Source organism: Athene cunicularia, assembly GCF_003259725.1.
Source record: "Athene cunicularia isolate RWA chromosome 1 unlocalized genomic scaffold, athCun1 chr1_part2, whole genome shotgun sequence".
Taxonomy (NCBI): Eukaryota; Metazoa; Chordata; class Aves; order Strigiformes; family Strigidae; genus Athene; species Athene cunicularia.
The window spans coordinates 49,691,516-49,708,185 of NW_020799092.1; the positions used below are offsets into that span (position 1 = coordinate 49,691,516).

Below are 16,670 nucleotides of genomic sequence, written 5' to 3' on the forward strand. Positions count from 1 at the left end.
GTAAAAAATGAATCAAATTCAGCCTGGTGTGACACTCTGCAGGAGCTTGGTTAGGACTTTGGGGTTGTACAGGTTGTTATATTTCTTAAACACATATGAAAAAATATTTCTGGTCCATAAGTTCCAATAAACTGTTTGCTGTAATTAAAGAGTAGCATCTTCATAGGCACAGCCTAAAGAATAAACCTGTTTTTAAGAACATCAGTGTAAGCTTACTTGAGAGCTCAGGTCCATTGCTGCCAAAAGTAAGTCACAGTTTCTACTGCAGTTAGCTTGCTGTTGCTGTCCCTGAATTAGTGTCCCTGAGCTAGAGCAGGATGGTCAAATTGCAATGACAAGAAGCTTGTGAATTGATTTAGTTCTTACACAGTTGATTATGCACGCTAATTAATTGATTTTGTGAATTACAAATATATATTAATTATTTGCTAGTATAACTTACTATGGAAAAAACCTTGGGAATTGTTTTTCTCACATTTGACATCTTATTTTATAAATTATCTCTCTAGAGGGCTTAAGGTTGGGCCTTTTTATTTTCTACATATGTTCCATGCAAATTCAGCAGAAACATTGCTTCAGTCTTGGTTGTGTGTGGGTTTTTAAAAGCAAAATCTTTGTGTGTGTGTGCAATTACTCTAACAAATGTTCGTGGCATCCTGTGCAAGAAGCAGCAGCAATTTACTGCACAACTGGAGTATATAGTGATTAATTAGTGACAATATATTTTGAAAGATGGTGAGTTTTTAAGTTATTTTTTAAACTATTACTTAAAGCTCAGTAAACTGTCCTTAAAGAGATGCTACTCTTCAGAGTTTTGGTTTTTTTTTTTTATTGTTTGTTTTGTTTTATTTTGAATTAATTGTGCATAGCTATCAAACATAACATTTTTGTAGAAGTCATTAAAAAGTTGCTCAGGTTGTGCTTCACAGTTTAGGCTCACATCCAGTGTTGTCACTCTGAGCTTTACTGCTTGTGAGTCCATATTTTGGATGAGATATTGAAGGTACCATCTGGCCATCCATAGAGAAAGTAGAAGAGTTATGACCTTGCCTGAAAAGCAGAACACCCCCCCACCCATCCAAAGTAGAATGGGTGTCCTAGAAAATGTGTTCTCTTTCACTGAAACGGCTGCTATTGCATGTAAAAGCTAGTGTTCGAAATGCTTCGGACCCTGCTTTTGCCTGTCTGTTCAGTTGTGCTACTCAGGAGTAGCTTGTTATTCTGTAAGCTCTTTGAGTTGAGGATGTAAAGTAAAATAAGATTTTATACTGAGTGTTTTTTCTGTGATTTATTTTTTTTAGATACTACAAGAAGTGTCAAGGCATCTCCAGAAACAGCTGAAATCTTTTTTCAGAAGTTAAGAAATAAATATGAATTCACAATCCTGGTGACCTTAAAACAAGCCCATTTGAATTCAGGGGTTATTCTCTCTATTCATCATTTAGATCACAGGTAAGTACTGCTACCTGCTAGTTAATGCAAGTCAAAAACTGAACATAAATTAGGGCAAAAATGTTGTGTAGCAGGTCATTTCACAGAATCATCAAGGTTGGAAAAGACCTTGAAGATCATCTAATCCAACCATTAACCTAGCACTGACAGTTCCCAACTACACCATATCCCTAAGTGCTATGTAGACCCTACTCTTAAACACCTTCAGGGATGGGGACTCCACCACCTTCCTGGGCAGCCCATTCCAACGCCCAACAACCCGTTCTGGAAAGAAATGCTTCCTAATAGCCAGTCTTAACCTTCCCTGGCGCAACTTGAGGCCATTACCTCTTGTCCTATCGCTTGTTGCTTGGTTAAAGAGACTCATCCCCAGCTCTCTGCACCCTCCTTTCAGGCAGCTGTAGAGGGCGATGAGGTCTCCCCTCAGCCTCCTCTTCTCCAGACTAAACACCCCCAGTTCCCTCAGCTGCCCCTCATAGGACATGCAAATATTTATAGTGTTTGGGTACGTGTATTGTGCAGTTCATAAAAATTCACACGTCCAAATCAGCCAAAGGAGAGTGGAACAGCTGCTACTCTTTAAATGTGCCTTGCCACCAAGGGCATGAGAAGCCAGTTCTCTCTTGTTCATAACTGTAAGAACCAGATGCTTACTGGTGTAAAACTCTCATGTCAATATAGCTATACTGATTCACAAAGCCTGGCCCTGTACATCCACTTCTTCACCAGTTGTTTTTTAACACTGCAAACAGTTTAAAAAACCGCAAAAATATCCTCCATTTATGGTCTTACACCTCCCATGAATGGCAGAGCACTTTATTCAAAATGTTGTCAGCCTTAAAAAAAACTAAAGTGAATGACATGGAGCATTTAAGGATAAGATAATGACCTTTGATAGATAATGACTGCTAGAGAAATAAGATACTCTATGTATCTGTCTGAGTAATAGATATTAAAGATAACCACCATATGATTCTGTGACAGAGTAGAAAGGAGTTTTAAAATGTGCACTTTCTAAGCTGTCATTAGCACAAGCAATGGATGATCTCTGTTTTACCTTCATAGTCCTTTTTATTTTCCTGTGTACAGTCCCAAAATTCTTTGTTGATGGTCTCCCTACAAAATAGGAAAAAAAAAAAAAGGTAAAGCAGATGTTCAAGCAAAGCAAAATGTCTGTTTCTTTTACATGAGTGTACATGTTTTCATTAGCAGGCATGGCAACAATTATTTTGTGCTGGAAGATGCTCCAATTCTACTTTTATTCTATTTCCCAGAGGCCCCAACTTCTGCACCTATTTAAGAGGAAAAAAACCAAACCAAAACACAAATCAAGCAAGTAGAGGAATTAAAAAAGGGAAAACATTCACAAGGATCATTATGCCAAGTTTATGAAAGCATCTTTAAACATTGCAAGAGGGTGGTTGAATGCCTCCTGGGTGATGTTTACAGATGTTGCATCATAGAAGACCCAAGGGGCTTCTCTATTAATTGTTACCTACTTCTTATCTGCAGAAGTGAGCAATTTGCAAGGGACAGAACTGGGCAGCTGTGATTATTAAGTTTTGAACTCAGACGGTACCACCATATGTGCAAATAATCACAGATGGAAAAGTTTATTCTGTCTCAAATGAGATAGTAGGTCTGCAGAACCAGCTGTGCCCTGACAAAGCTTGTTTCTACGTTTGTAGGAAGAACATGGATTGGTTGGGCTACTGGTAGGGCTAATGCAACAATACTTGAAATTTCAAAATTAGAGGTGAAACTTTCATGTGCCAAAATAGCTGCAGAGGTGGACAGAGAGGTCACCAACGTGAGACTCTCAGTCTCTGGAAAAGAGAATAGCCATAGCCTTTCCGAAAGGAGACAGTGTTTGCTAGAAAGCCTTTCCTGGCCTCAGGAATGGCATGAAGAAAGAGACATGTCATAGAAAGTAGAAAAAAATATATAGTGTATAATTGAGCAAAACTCAGCAAACAGTAACTTGGAGAGTGGCCAGATGGGAGAAAACACTGCCACTTAGTGAACATAAGGAATGATAAATGTACAAAAAACAATGTGCAGTGAATTTTCATTGACAGGTTACAGAAGAATTTGAGATACTGTTTGGGAAAGTAATTAATTCTTGAATTGAGTAAAGCTGGGCAAGTAGACTTGCCGTTGGTCTTATGTGAATAAGAATGCATTCAATTGATTCTTATCAGCCAGAGCAAAGACAAGGAAGTGTTAGAGCAGTGCCTGGTGTAGAGGTCATGTGGCTGTACAAACATAATGTTGCTTATCTTATTTGAATCTGATTCATCCATGTCATCTCCTATGCCTTTATAAATACAGTTGTAACAGGGTTACAGACAGGACTCTGAAAATCCTGTTATTTTATATTATATTTTTAGGGATGGGTGATTAGCTTTTTTAACAAAAGATTGATAACATTTATACTTTTTCAAGAAATCTGCCTCATACCTTAAATATTTGCAGGTTTTATTGTTACATTTTGACCATCTTCTGTTTATTTGCGTATCAGAATCTAAACTGTCTTAACTGCGATGGAAAGCGTTTGTCAAGGTCTCTAGCTGAAATCAAGGTCTGCATTATGTGTCTTTTAACTGTGGATGCATAATTTTGTGGCATTACTGAGTGTTTTTGAGACCCTTTTTCTCTTTAACTGGAAATTTTTAGTACTCTAATGTTACAATGTTAGAGCTGTGAAAAATGAAGATAATATCCAATTCATGCCTTGCTGAAAAAAACCTACCACAGTTTCAGCCAGTGTGACCTCCTTATTTTACTATGTTCTCTTAAGTGATGCCTAATGTTTACAATTTTTCTGTAGGTATTTATGCTTTATGTTTGGTTTTGGGTGTCCCTCTAAGCCTTTGGATAATCAGAGAGGAAGAAAAAAAGCCTTCTAGGTTGTTTAGGCAAGTAGAGTCACTCATCAGATCAGCTTTGGATGAAGCAGCTAAAGAGCAATCTATTTATGAATATTTCATTGCTTTCTGTGGGAGAGTATTATGTAATCTATTTAAAAAGAAACTTGAAGAATTTGTTTTGAAACTGTTAGGCCTAATCTGATCCTCTTACAGTCAGGGAAAACCTTTGCTACCTTCAGCAGGTGTAAAATCAGTCTCAACAATAGTATGGCCAGGAAGAACTTGTGACTGTTAACTTAGATGTGCTCTTAAGCTTTTAATAAACACATTCTGGTCTGTTTTGTGCTAGGATGTACAGAAAGATGTCTGTGTGCCACGGTAGTGTTTGCTCAATTTAATTGTGCTAAAATGAAGGCTGACCTAGGTGTGGATAATACTGGAATTAGGCTAGCATCTCTTGAGTCTCCTTTAGTATCTTTTATGGTTTTCATTTTCTTTTATGATGAATGACAATAAAGACAAGAGAATCTAGCAGTTAAAAGGAAGCATTTGGATGGATTACATGAAATAACTTCTCCTTCAGTGCTGGTTTTCGATCTCTCTGACCTTGCCACTTCTCATGAGGGACTTGTCTGTAACAATCCTTTAGTTATTAAACAACTTGTGAACTGTGTGTCACAGCATTCATCATAGTTGGCAAGAGAAGTAGCAATGCCAGATCTGACTCCACTCCTTTGCACCAGCTTTAGTCTTGTGCAGCTCTGATGTCAGAAAAGTTGCGCTAGTGTTGAACTGCTGCACACCTTGCAGCACACCTTGTTAGTTTAGAAAAGTCAGTACTAGCTCTTACATTTCTGCAGTTAGGACTGGAATGGTAGTGAGGAAGGCTAGAGGTGGCAGTAACTGAAGAAAATAATCAGTTATCACACAAGTTAACTTTTCATATCTTTGATTTTACAGAGTTTTCATAACAACTAATGGTTCTAGTGTAAAAGAATTTCTAGGGTACAAGAAAATCAAAAAGTTTGTTTAAACTTTTATAATTGAGGATGTTTTCTAAATAGTGGTTACTTTTTAAATTTTATAGTTTTCTTTAAGACTAGATACTTAAAATAGTTTACTGATTCAGTCTGTGTTTAGTTTTGTGAGGGTTTTTTTGTTCTTTTTTGCTGGTTCCCTTTTGAGGAACATCAAAAATTAATACTTGCACTGAGATACAGTCATGTAACTACTTAAGGCTTTGAGTCTTAAGAAGTTGACAGGACTGCTCTCCCAAAGTTTCCACTCTAATGTCATGTGGTGAATACTGTCCCCAGGCTATCAGGCAGATGCAGAAGTTGTCCATGTAAATCTGAGTCTTGGGCATTTGGTTACTCTGGGCTGTTGCTGTCACCACAAAAAGTAGCTTCTGAAAGGATTTTCTGCAGATACAGTAATCTTTTTCTACTCTTTTAATTGCTTTTACTTTTCCTAGTTATCAAAGTTGTCTTTGCCTTTTATAATGATTATGCTTTTCTCTAGTATTTACTATATTCAAATCTTTTAAAACTGATCTTAAAATGAAAGAATCTGAAGGATACCTGTAACTATCCCTTTCTAATTTGCATATACTCTTCCACAAAGATTGCTTTTTTTCCCCACTGACTAGAGCAGCCAGGGAGCGCAAGCAGCGGTAGTTTTGGTTACAGCTTGGAAGTGATACTGTCAAAACTCTTGTGGTGTCAGGAGTTCCAAATTACAGATCAGTAATGGTTCAGATGAGTTACATGCAGGTGAATGCGTATTTATGGGCATATTTATGTATGGCATATATATGAAAGATACATGAGAGTATCACCTTGACCACCTAGAGCACCCTGCCTAAAATGCACTGTACTTTCCAATAACAAGGTAAATATTTGGAATAGTGTTCAGTGAAGTGACACCTGAAGTCTGAGTGGAAGCACTTAAACACTGATGTGTGCTTGCTCTCAGCCTTTAGTTTAAGCTGTATTTTCCTCCTCATTTCACTTCTGAATTTGTCTCACCTTCTTCTTGATGGAAGAATCAGCAGAGAGATGATTTTAATCTGCGATGGGGTTGGAATATGTGTTTGGTCTCACTATTCCATCATATATTTTCATTTAACTGGCAACAGTGGAGAGATGCAATAAAGCTTTTTCCTCCCGTCATGGTTAGATGGCTTTATGCAACTGATGTTATATTTGTATCTCTTGAGATACTGTGTGTTAGGGCCCTTAAAGAATTGTAGTTTAACCATGCTTTCCTCCCAGTTAATGCTTTTTATATCCTGAAACAGAGCAGCAAAATCAATAGAATATTATGGACAGCCATTCCCTACACTTAATTGTTTATCTCTAAGCATTTATTCAGTTTCTGCCTTACTTAGCATTTGTTTTCACAGCTGCTGGTATTCTGTGATTATCTGCTGTCAAATGGGTTGTACTGTACAGCAGTTTCAGACCTCTTTCAGTATCTAAGAGGAAATTATCTGTGACAGTTTCGCTCTTACTGATTTAGGCTTACAAGGGGGTAAGTTGCCAGAGTTGAACTCCTGGTGAATGAATTTTTTTCTATCATTTGACCATTGTATTAAAATAGAGGTGGAACTGCATGTTCCCTGCTTTTGATGTATGAGTGTCAGTATTTCTGGACTGCAGCATGGTCTCGTCTCTGACACCACAAAATCTGCTGGAAACACATTATGCTGAGAAAAACTTTCAATATTTACCACCTAAGCCAATACTGTAGAGTTATGTTGGTTTTGTTTGAGGGGTGCTCTCCCCCTCCTCATCAATAACTTGGAGAGCAGATGTTAGGTAAGAATAACATAGGAGTAATTTTCAAACGTTAAAAGATGTACGTGGTTGTTCCCTGTGCCAAAAGAAGTAGTAGCTTATTTTTAAACCACTCATGTTCTTTGCTGGAAGACTAGAGGATTGTAATGATCCATATTTTGGTTTTTAATCTTTGTTGGTGTTTCTTACTAGTCTGACAATAATTATGAACCCTCTAAATTTGTTCATAACAATCAATTACTTTTGGATTGACTTCCTCTAGCAACTTAAAACTCCTCTGTTGTTAGCCTTCTTTTTTTTTGATGCAGTTTGTATGTTTCATCAAAAGTGTCAAAAAAAAAGTATTTTCTTTCATTCATTCACCAGTTTTCTAGTGTGTGAGAAGATTCTGTGGGACAAAGGATTCTCTGTGTAGACACTGACAGCTTGGCTGGGCTCTTTCCTCTGTCCCAAAAGAGAGAAAAGTTCCCCGTTTCTGTTGGTTTGGGAGGTTAACTACTATTCCTGAGTGTGTGGCTGGATGGAAATATTTGTAAAGCAGTAGTTTTGTGTTATACTCAGTTTAATGTCTTTATAGTATTGGGAATCACCAGTTTCTTTAAGTGTTGATTATAAGGGATGCTATTAAATTGATTGATGCCTTGTCACTACTGCCTGGGATTTTTGCTTTGGTTTAGTTTATGCTTCATGATGAGAAAAAAAAAGTTCCAATAGGATGTAAATTCTTGTAATGCACCCACCTTAAAAACATCTGCCTGTAACTTTCGTTAAATCAAGTGAGGCCAGCCTGTCCGCTGATGTAAATCATAGCAGTGCCAACAAATCCAGAGTTGCTCATATGAGCCCAGATCCTGTAATTTGAGTTGAGACTAGTGACAGACCTGCTTGAATATGAGACAAAATATTTGTCCCTGCCTATGACACTGTAAACCACCACTGAAACAGCTGAAATGTGAGTTTTGACAGATATGGTTATTCTTCTACTGTTATTTGAAGGGGCTTCTATTAACAAATACATAACAAAGAAAGCTGTATTCTGTCAGGGTAGGAAACAGAAGTTAGGCTGAAACTGGCCTTTGCTTTTATGAATATATATATTGGAAAATTGTTTACTGTATTTTCAGTCCTTTTGCTCTCTGTGGAGAACCTTTGTCAAGAAAGAGAGTGAAAGGGATGGTTTATGCCATTTGTTTTTACAGTGTTTGATCTGAAAAAGTTCTTCACTCCTTGACTTTTAGTAGAGGAAGAAGCTTCAGGAAGGCAAGATTGATATTAATGGCGCTGTGTGATAGAACAAAATGGAAATAAATATGTTGATAAATAGAGTTATCAAGAGAGTTGGGAGGAATGCGAACAATTGCTCAAAGGCAGTAATTGTGTTTCAAAAAGTATTTCCTAGTTTGGGAATTTGATTTCATATTCGCAGCTTGAACAGGGATGGCATGGGCAATGTGCCATAATACCAGGTTTGAGTTTTTCCAAGACCAAGCCAGGACCTTTTGGGAAGATAGGTCTTCTTGGAGTGCTTTGAGAAGCTTGATGGGAACTCAGCTTCTGCTTCGTAGCTCCTGCTGAGCTCCAGCAAGCACTGCGGGAAGGCTGGCTGGGAGCCTTGCCTTGTCATCAGGAGTAGTAACATTAGAGGGTTCAGCATATCTTGCTCCTGTGATGACCAGGGGCTCTTGGATCATATCACTAAACTCAGCAGAAGTTATGCAGACTCTGCAGGTGGGGAAGGCAAGATTTTGCCTTTCTGATTTAGGTGCATAGTTGAGCTCAAATTTTGGGAGGTAAGCGGAGAGATCTCTCAGGTGAGAGGCAAATTCTTGCCTTCAAAGCCAGCAGAGGCTTCCAGATCACTGAAATCAGATGAGGGGGTAGAAAATGTTGATACAAACAATATCTTATTGACACCTATTTTTTTCTCACATGCTTTGTTAGTTTGAATCAGGTACAGACACTGAGGGGGACAGAGATGAAAAGGATTTGAAGAGCCTCACTTGGCGTTTGTTTCTTAGCCTGCTCCTCCACATTAGGACATTGGAACCTTACTCTCCTAGCTGCTACCTTGTGCTGTGGCTTCCTTCTGGCTGGATAGAAGCTGCAGTGCTGTGCAGTAGCTTGTAGTTTGTGCAGGTGAATGTGTGTGAATGTTGTCTCTCTGCCTTTCCAGTCATCTGTCACCTGGCTGTTCTCTCCTGTGAACATCCCAGTGTGGGAGGTGTTCCTCAGTGCATGTCCCAGCATGGGGTTCCAACCCATGTGCACATCAGGAATCCACTGTCTTCCCCCCCAGCTGTCCTCTGTAGCTGTCCAGTATGATGAGCAGTGTCATGCTGGAACAAAACTGAAGTGGTTGACCTTTTTAGTGGTGGAGGAAAATAAACAGCAGAAAAGATGTACATGCCAGAATGTTCAGTAGCTTGCCGGCTGGGGTGCTTCAGAGGCATTTTCCTTGCCCCATTAATCTCTGCTCTGCCTGATTTGGAGCAAGGACTTGAACTTGGTTCTTTTCCACCTGAGACAAGTGTCCTGAGGAGTGCCATTCTCTCTCTCCCGCCCCCCAATGCAGTAAAACAGCTTTGTTGGCAGTGCCTGGACAGGGCTATGCTAGTAAACGGAGTGCCCAGGCCCAGGCTGCAACACTAGCTTACTGTTGTCCATTCTGCAAAATTGTTAGCATCTTTCTTGGTTTGCTTTTGTCTTCTGCAGTTAGCACCCTTGAAGGTGATGTCAGGACACTGTTTGTGGATTAGCATTGGCCAGGACCTGTTCTCAACAGGTAGTGTGGGAAAAAAACACCCATTTCAGTGAAAAAATGGGAGAGAGCACCCATATGAGTGTGAGTTGTAGGGGAACACCACTGTTAATATTTGTCTTCAGAGCCAGGGAATGGGCATTGCTGGCTTTATTGGTTAGTATAGGTATGGAACTTGAGATCAACTTACTGAATTTAGGTTGTTCCTAACCTGACTTACTCTTTTTGGTTGATGAATCCTATGTAATGGAAGAGCCTCATCAGGTTGACCTGAGAGACTGGTTTTACTGTCCCATTGTTTGTGCACTCTCTTTTGATATAGGAAATACTCTCTTCTGATTTTGACCTCTCTTCACTTGGGATCTCTGCTTTCAACTTAGGTAATAACTGCAGCATTAAAGAGTATTTGAGAAAGTCTGTTAGAGAGTCTTAGATTTGCTCTCCCTGTCTTTCATTTTAAATAGCATTTAATCCTGGACCCCACAAGCCTTGCTGTGAGAATATGTGTTTCTGTCAAAAGATTTGGTTTTAGTGAATGGATCAGCATTTTTGAACAAAAATACCTATGTCAGAAAATTCTTGTCTGGCTCTAAAACTATATTCAGAAAAAGAAAGGGACAGAGACTGACTGGTGGCTTTCCTGCCCACTGTGCACTAAGTGCTACCAATTTACCCAGAAGAGTAAAGATCGTATTTTTTTATTTATCACTCCCTTTATTTAGCATAAAACTACCAGTCATCTCTTGCCTAGGCAGAGCTTTAGATAGTCAGGGAAAAGCCAATATGACCAAGCAGTAGTGTAAATGAGAGGTGGGGACTAGGTTTTTACAGCTAGAGTGCAGTTGCTACTTGGCATTTAGAATCCATCTGGGGATATTTTGATGCCATATTGTTCTAGAGTATGCACCAAGCAGTAAAAACTCCTAGTTAATGTTTCAGAACACTTGAAGTGTTACTTCCAAATAGAAAAATAAGGCTTGCACTCCTGACTGCCCAGTCATCATACCGTGGAAAATAGCAAATAACGCATTGCTGAATGTGGTGGGTGTGCAGCATGAATTGCTTTTACATCTTCATAATCTACACCCAGCAGAATTGCTTACTGCTATTGTAGTCAAGATTGCGATGAATAGGGTCTACTGATTAGGATCTCTTTTTTTTTTTTTTTTTTTCCTTCATGTAATTATACTTAACAAAAAAGCCAGAAGTTTTGTATCAAAAATCTTCAGATAAAGTTTTTTATATGTAATGGAGATAAGGATTCTAATTTCTTTAAGTACATATCCTCTTTAATTTTATTGCTTTTCCTTTTCTTCTTAGGGCAGATCAAAGTCATGCAAAACTGTTTTAACAGTATACCTGTAAATGTGTGTAGTAAAGTTTTAAAAAGCCCCCAAACTACAATAAATTCATAAGCCAGCAGACATGTTATCTTGCCTTTAACTTTGTCTACATGTTGTAAAATGAAGTCGGTTTGTATTAGTTGCCTGGAGTAAGAGTGGGCAGCTACAGTATGCATTTGTTGCATGAGCAGGGGTGCCAAATGAGCGAGAGAGCTGAGACAGGCTTTGGCATTGCCAGCACTGGCCTTTAGCTGGAAGGGCTGTACCTCCCTCTTCTCAAAGACTGCTGTTGCATCCACCAGGACCACCTGGTGTTTCACCTCCTAAATCTCCAGCTTTTTGCTGTACATCCTGACTTCTACTTCTACAGTCTTCCCCGCGCTGGTCTGTTGTGGCCTGAAGAGCAGGTCCTGCTCAGGTTCGTGCAGGGTGCATGCCTTTCTCTGGGACAGTTGGTAGCAGCTCTGCAGTTGAGCAGATCTGCTGCCTCTTAACTCTTATCCAGCAGTTACAATAGATCAGTGCTGGGCAGCAACGAAAACATCAAAAACATCGCTGTTTTCTGTCTCAAATTCTTCTTGGGAATTTGAGACAAATTTCTTCCTCTTATGAAGATAGGCTCAGCCTTAGCACATGAGGAATTGCTGTCTGGCTGGTTTCCAAGCAGAGTGGTTGATCTTACAGTGGCCCTGGCTATTGCCTTTGCAATGATTGTGCATGCACAAAGTGGTCTACGGAAATGTAACAACCTTTTTTTCAGGTTGGCATTTTCTTTTCTCTATGTCAAATAGAGTAAACCTAAGCACGTATCGTCTCCCTGTGAAGTTAAATCCATTTGACCCAAAGCATGTGTGTTTTTTGGGGGGTTAAAATAAAATAGGCTGGTATTGATTAAACAACCACAGAGATCATGGATGTTAGTAAAGGGGGAAGTAGGTTCTGCTGTTGTACTGTATTTCTCATTGCAGTTTATTGTTCACTCCAAGAGCTGTTTGCCTTTTGTAGCACAGATGAGCACCTTGGAGCTGTTGGGAGAAGCAGCAGTGATGTTAGTAATAGGGCATCTTTGACTGCTGCTCTCCTTGCGATGCATGGACTGGACTGGTGTGGACAAGAAACCAGTGATTCAGCTGATGAGGTCCCTGTGAAACTTTTCAGTAATGAGATTCTTGGTTGGTGACTGCAGCATGATACAGTTAGGGACTAAGTCCTTTAGGAACCAAGATCACCATCTTTTCTCTCTCAAAAGATTAGTAATCCCAAGTGTACAGAGAAGTGTAGAGTGTTTTTGTTGCTACAAATGAATTTTTAAAATCCAGGTGTGTTTGTTAATGCCTAGCTTATTTTCTCAAAGACTCTTCCAAACCTTTGGAAACCTCTGGGACAGCCTCATATAGACAGCTCAAGAAGCCTCACCGTGGTCAGATTTTGCATCTCCACCCTTATCGGTTTGTCAGTGCTGAGGCTTATCCAATCTTCTGAAACTCCCAAGACTGAGCCAGAGCCGTTTAAGCCCAGACATTAAACAAGTCTAGAAAAGTGAAATAGCAAACACAGTATATGGTAAAAAATGAAGTGAAAATTACTCACTTTCACTTCCCTGTGTTTGTGTCATGGTGTTAGTTCAAGCTGAAGGCAGTACTGTTTCAGCTGTCATTTCCCTTGCTTTTCTAATTACTTCTTGCTACTGTCTCTATAGATTATTAGTAAAGTATAAATTATTCTCCTAATAATTCTCCTAATGGGTATTATTTTCTTTTTAATTTTGATACACATTTTCTCTAACAATCATCAAGCCTTTAGAAAGTAGATATATTTGTTAGTTTACCAAATGGAAGAACAAGAGAGATTGCCTGTGGATCTCAAAGCTGTTAATCACAGTTAAAACAAAATCCCAAGTGTCCACAATTTTTGCACAGCTTTGTGTAGGAAGATTGCCTTGCTTATTGCTTATTGCAGTGTCATTGAATGCCTGCATCCTCTCTCAGCAGTTCTTAATTCCTGAAATTTTTACAGTGATGTCTTCTTTTAATTGGGAAATCCATGTTTTGTTCTCAGAGATTTCATTATCTCACCTGCATAAGGGGCAACATGAGTGTTCATTTTATACCTTCTGTGCTGACTGTATGTCTACTGGTATAGTCTGTTCCCTGCCTGCCTGCATCAGTTCTGCCATTGGCTTGGAAAAGAATTTGGAGCTAACAGTTGGTTCTACCAGGAGATAATGTTTCCACATATCCATGCCTTTTATTTTTTTTTCTCCAGATTGTATCTGAAACTGTGTGTAGACACTTGCTAGAGGAGTCCAGTTCCATAATGTTCCCGTTCTCTGTTAGGTTGAGAGTGACCTTACTTTTATCCTTGAAGCTTGAGTTATGAAGGAGGTTGTTATGTTGACTGATGTCCTGCCACTATTGCCCAATTTTTTTCCAGCCAGGCCTTCAATTACTTTACACTTCTTGCCAATGCAAAAATTATTTTGAGGCCATGAGGAGGTAAATTATCTGAGATTATAAAATTTATTGCTGACTCTAGTTAATTGCTTTGTTAATACCGAGGACGAGGAAGAAATTTCATTTTGCCAGTTTTGCAAAAGGATAGTTGTTTCTGTGCTGTTACTAGGCATGTTCCACTGTGAACCACCCTAAAGGAAGGAGAGTGCAGTGAGCCCAACCTCCTCCTAGGGATAATGATTGTACAAGATGGTTTTGATTTGGTCTCATCTTCACTCTTGAAAACTGCAGGCATTGTCTTGTCTGTTCTTTAATATAGATAGCCTGTTAAAGTAAACAACATCATGTTAAAACATGTGTGCGCTCAGATGACAAACCACTGTCATGCCTGATTGCAGATGTAGCAGCAAAAATAGACAAAAATTAATTGCCCATTCTTGCAGTTGTGCATCTCACCACATACTATGTTGTTTTCTTTGCTCTTTAGCTGTAGGTTGCATATGATTACCAGATAATCTGCGTTTCTGATTTTCTTTCCTGTTTTGAAAGCATCTTAGGGTGAGACTTTAAAATGCAAAACTTAGAAGACAAATGGTTTGGCAAACTTGTTACAGAAGAGGTCTGATATGCAAGAAAGAGGCCTGTCTAAGTACCAAGTTTGGTTAAGCGGTGCTTTTTAAATTGACGTGCTGGAATTTCACCAGCAAAGCTTGTGATTGCAATCTGCAAATCTGGTGTATCGTGCACGTATCTTCATACAGCTGCAATGCTGGGTTTTTTATCATGTATATATATATATATATATATGTGTATACATATACATATGTGTATATATGCGCACACACTGCAAATACTCATACCTATTTAACATTGCAAATATGTACACATATTCCAAAGAATTAGCACGTCTTGATTTTGTATTTCTTTGGAGAAAATTGACTATGAAAAATGAAAGGAAATGTTAACAGTACATCTGAAAGCAAACGAAGCAGTCTTCAGTCTCACTGCTTGCTTACTTCCCTGTTTGGTAATGGCTAATGATGTGCCTATCGCAGAACTTGGTGTTGTCTTTTGTGCATCCACGCCTTCAGAGTATCCTTATTGTGCTTTCAGGGTATGAGGTAATTATTCATAATAGGGTAATTATTTCTAATCAGATCATGTTATGGAAAATCATGTTGCTAGAAGAAAAAAATATTTGGGATCTTGTGTTCTTGAGAAGAAGAATGCAATGCAAATCTGAAAAGTGTCTATTTTCATCTTTCTATCTCCTTGCTTGCCTTTCCTTCTATTTTAGATAGCTTCTGCATGATAATGAAAAGTTGTGTTATGTAAAATGTTGCTGTGCTGATAAGAATGGTTCATGACATGATGATGCATTTATGGTACAGGTACCTGGAGCTGGAAAGCAGCGGTCATCGAAATGAAATCAGGTTGCATTATCGTTCAGGCAGTCATCGCTCCCACACGGAAGTATTCCCATATATTTTGGCAGACAATAAATGGCACAGGCTTTCCTTAGCAATCAGTGCCTCTCACTTGATTTTACATGTGGACTGCAATAAGTAAGTAAAGAGTCTTGTTTTATAAGAAGTTGTCATATTTGGAACATTCCATCTCTGAATAAGTGAAATTATAACAACTTGGGACTATATTTTTCCTTCCTTTTCAGAATTTATGAAAGAGTTGTGGAGAAGCCCTTCATGGACTTACCTTTGGGTACGACCTTTTGGCTGGGACAGAGGAATAATGCACATGGTTATTTTAAGGTATGTCTTCCCTGAAAGGAAAAGAGCAAACTTAAATAAAAACAATTAAGGGATTGGAGCATCTTTGAAATGAGGAGCTGGGATTTCTCAGCCTAGAGAAGAGAAAGCTCAGGGGGATCTCATCAATGTGTATAAATACCTGAAAGGGGGCAGGCAGGAGGAGGATGAAGTTGAAGGATCCGAACTCTTCTTAGTAGTGCCCACTGATAGGAACAGAAGCAATGAGCAAAAACTGAAACACCTGAAATTCCATCTGAACATAAGAAAACAGTTCTACTGTGAGGTTGGTCAGAGTAAGACTACTATGGAGATACTCAAAAGCCATTTGAACACAGTCCTGGGCGCCCTGCTGTGGCTGATCCTGCTTAAGCAGGGGAGTTGGAGTAGATGGTCTCAGGACTTGTCTCCCAACATAAACCAGTCTGTGTTCATAACACAGACTGGTTTATAACACAGTTCTCTGGGCTGTGGTGTGTTGTATATCAGTATATCTGATGCTGTGAGCTGTGTTTCCATCAAACTGGACTTCACTAAATTAAGTTGCAGAGCCAGATGCATAGGGCTCTGTGTCACCAAATGACAGAGCCAACAGCACCCAAATACAGGGAAAGGTAAATGACTTAAGTGCAACAGAATTCCAGGAAATAAGTGGTCAGATTATTGTCTGTTTCATAGCTAGATGCAGTTTTTGTGTGTCACAGAACACTACAGCCTAGAGAACTCCAATTTCATTGCCTCTGCAGGATTTAAATTTCTTCACAATATCTTCTTGACTCAGAAATAAATGAGATGACTAGCATCAGTGAAGAGAAAGCTTTTGCCCTTAGAAGAAGAGTATTTGTACATTCTTTTTGCTCATAGCATACATGCTTATTGCTTTACCGTGTATGTATAGCAAGCACCTGGTGTACAGCAAGACTGAAGAAGTGAATGCCATTTTGAACTGGAGTGTAAATTTTGATTCGTGTGAGTCCATCATGTGGCACTTATTGGTCACAGCTGCTATCTGTGGTTTGGCCTCAGTCTTGTCTGGAGCTGCTTTAACAAATGATGGCATCCCTGTGGATGCCTTCCACACTTCACTCCCATTTTCCTCCGAGCAGGCATCTCTCTACTTGCGCTACTAAATAGAGTTGATGATGTTGATCACAGACCTAAACAGTTTTTAAAATATGGCCTGCTAATTTTTATTTTTTTTTTTTTCAGCATAAACCACTTTCACTATGG

At 39.1% G+C, this 16,670-nt stretch overlaps 1 protein-coding gene across 1 annotated transcript in view; it reads left to right on the plus strand.

The window, feature by feature from the left end:
* Nucleotides 1-1,297: 1,297 nt before the first annotated feature.
* Nucleotides 1,298-16,670, plus strand: part of NELL2 (neural EGFL like 2) — a gene marked incomplete at its 5' end in the record, with an annotated part of 130,812 nt that continues 115,439 nt past the window's right edge. The window contains 3 exons of the mRNA XM_026865859.1: nucleotides 1,298-1,452; nucleotides 15,066-15,239; nucleotides 15,347-15,443. Coding sequence (XP_026721660.1) covers nucleotides 1,298-1,452; nucleotides 15,066-15,239; nucleotides 15,347-15,443 — 426 coding nt within the window. The remainder of the gene's footprint in view (nucleotides 1,453-15,065; nucleotides 15,240-15,346; nucleotides 15,444-16,670) is intronic.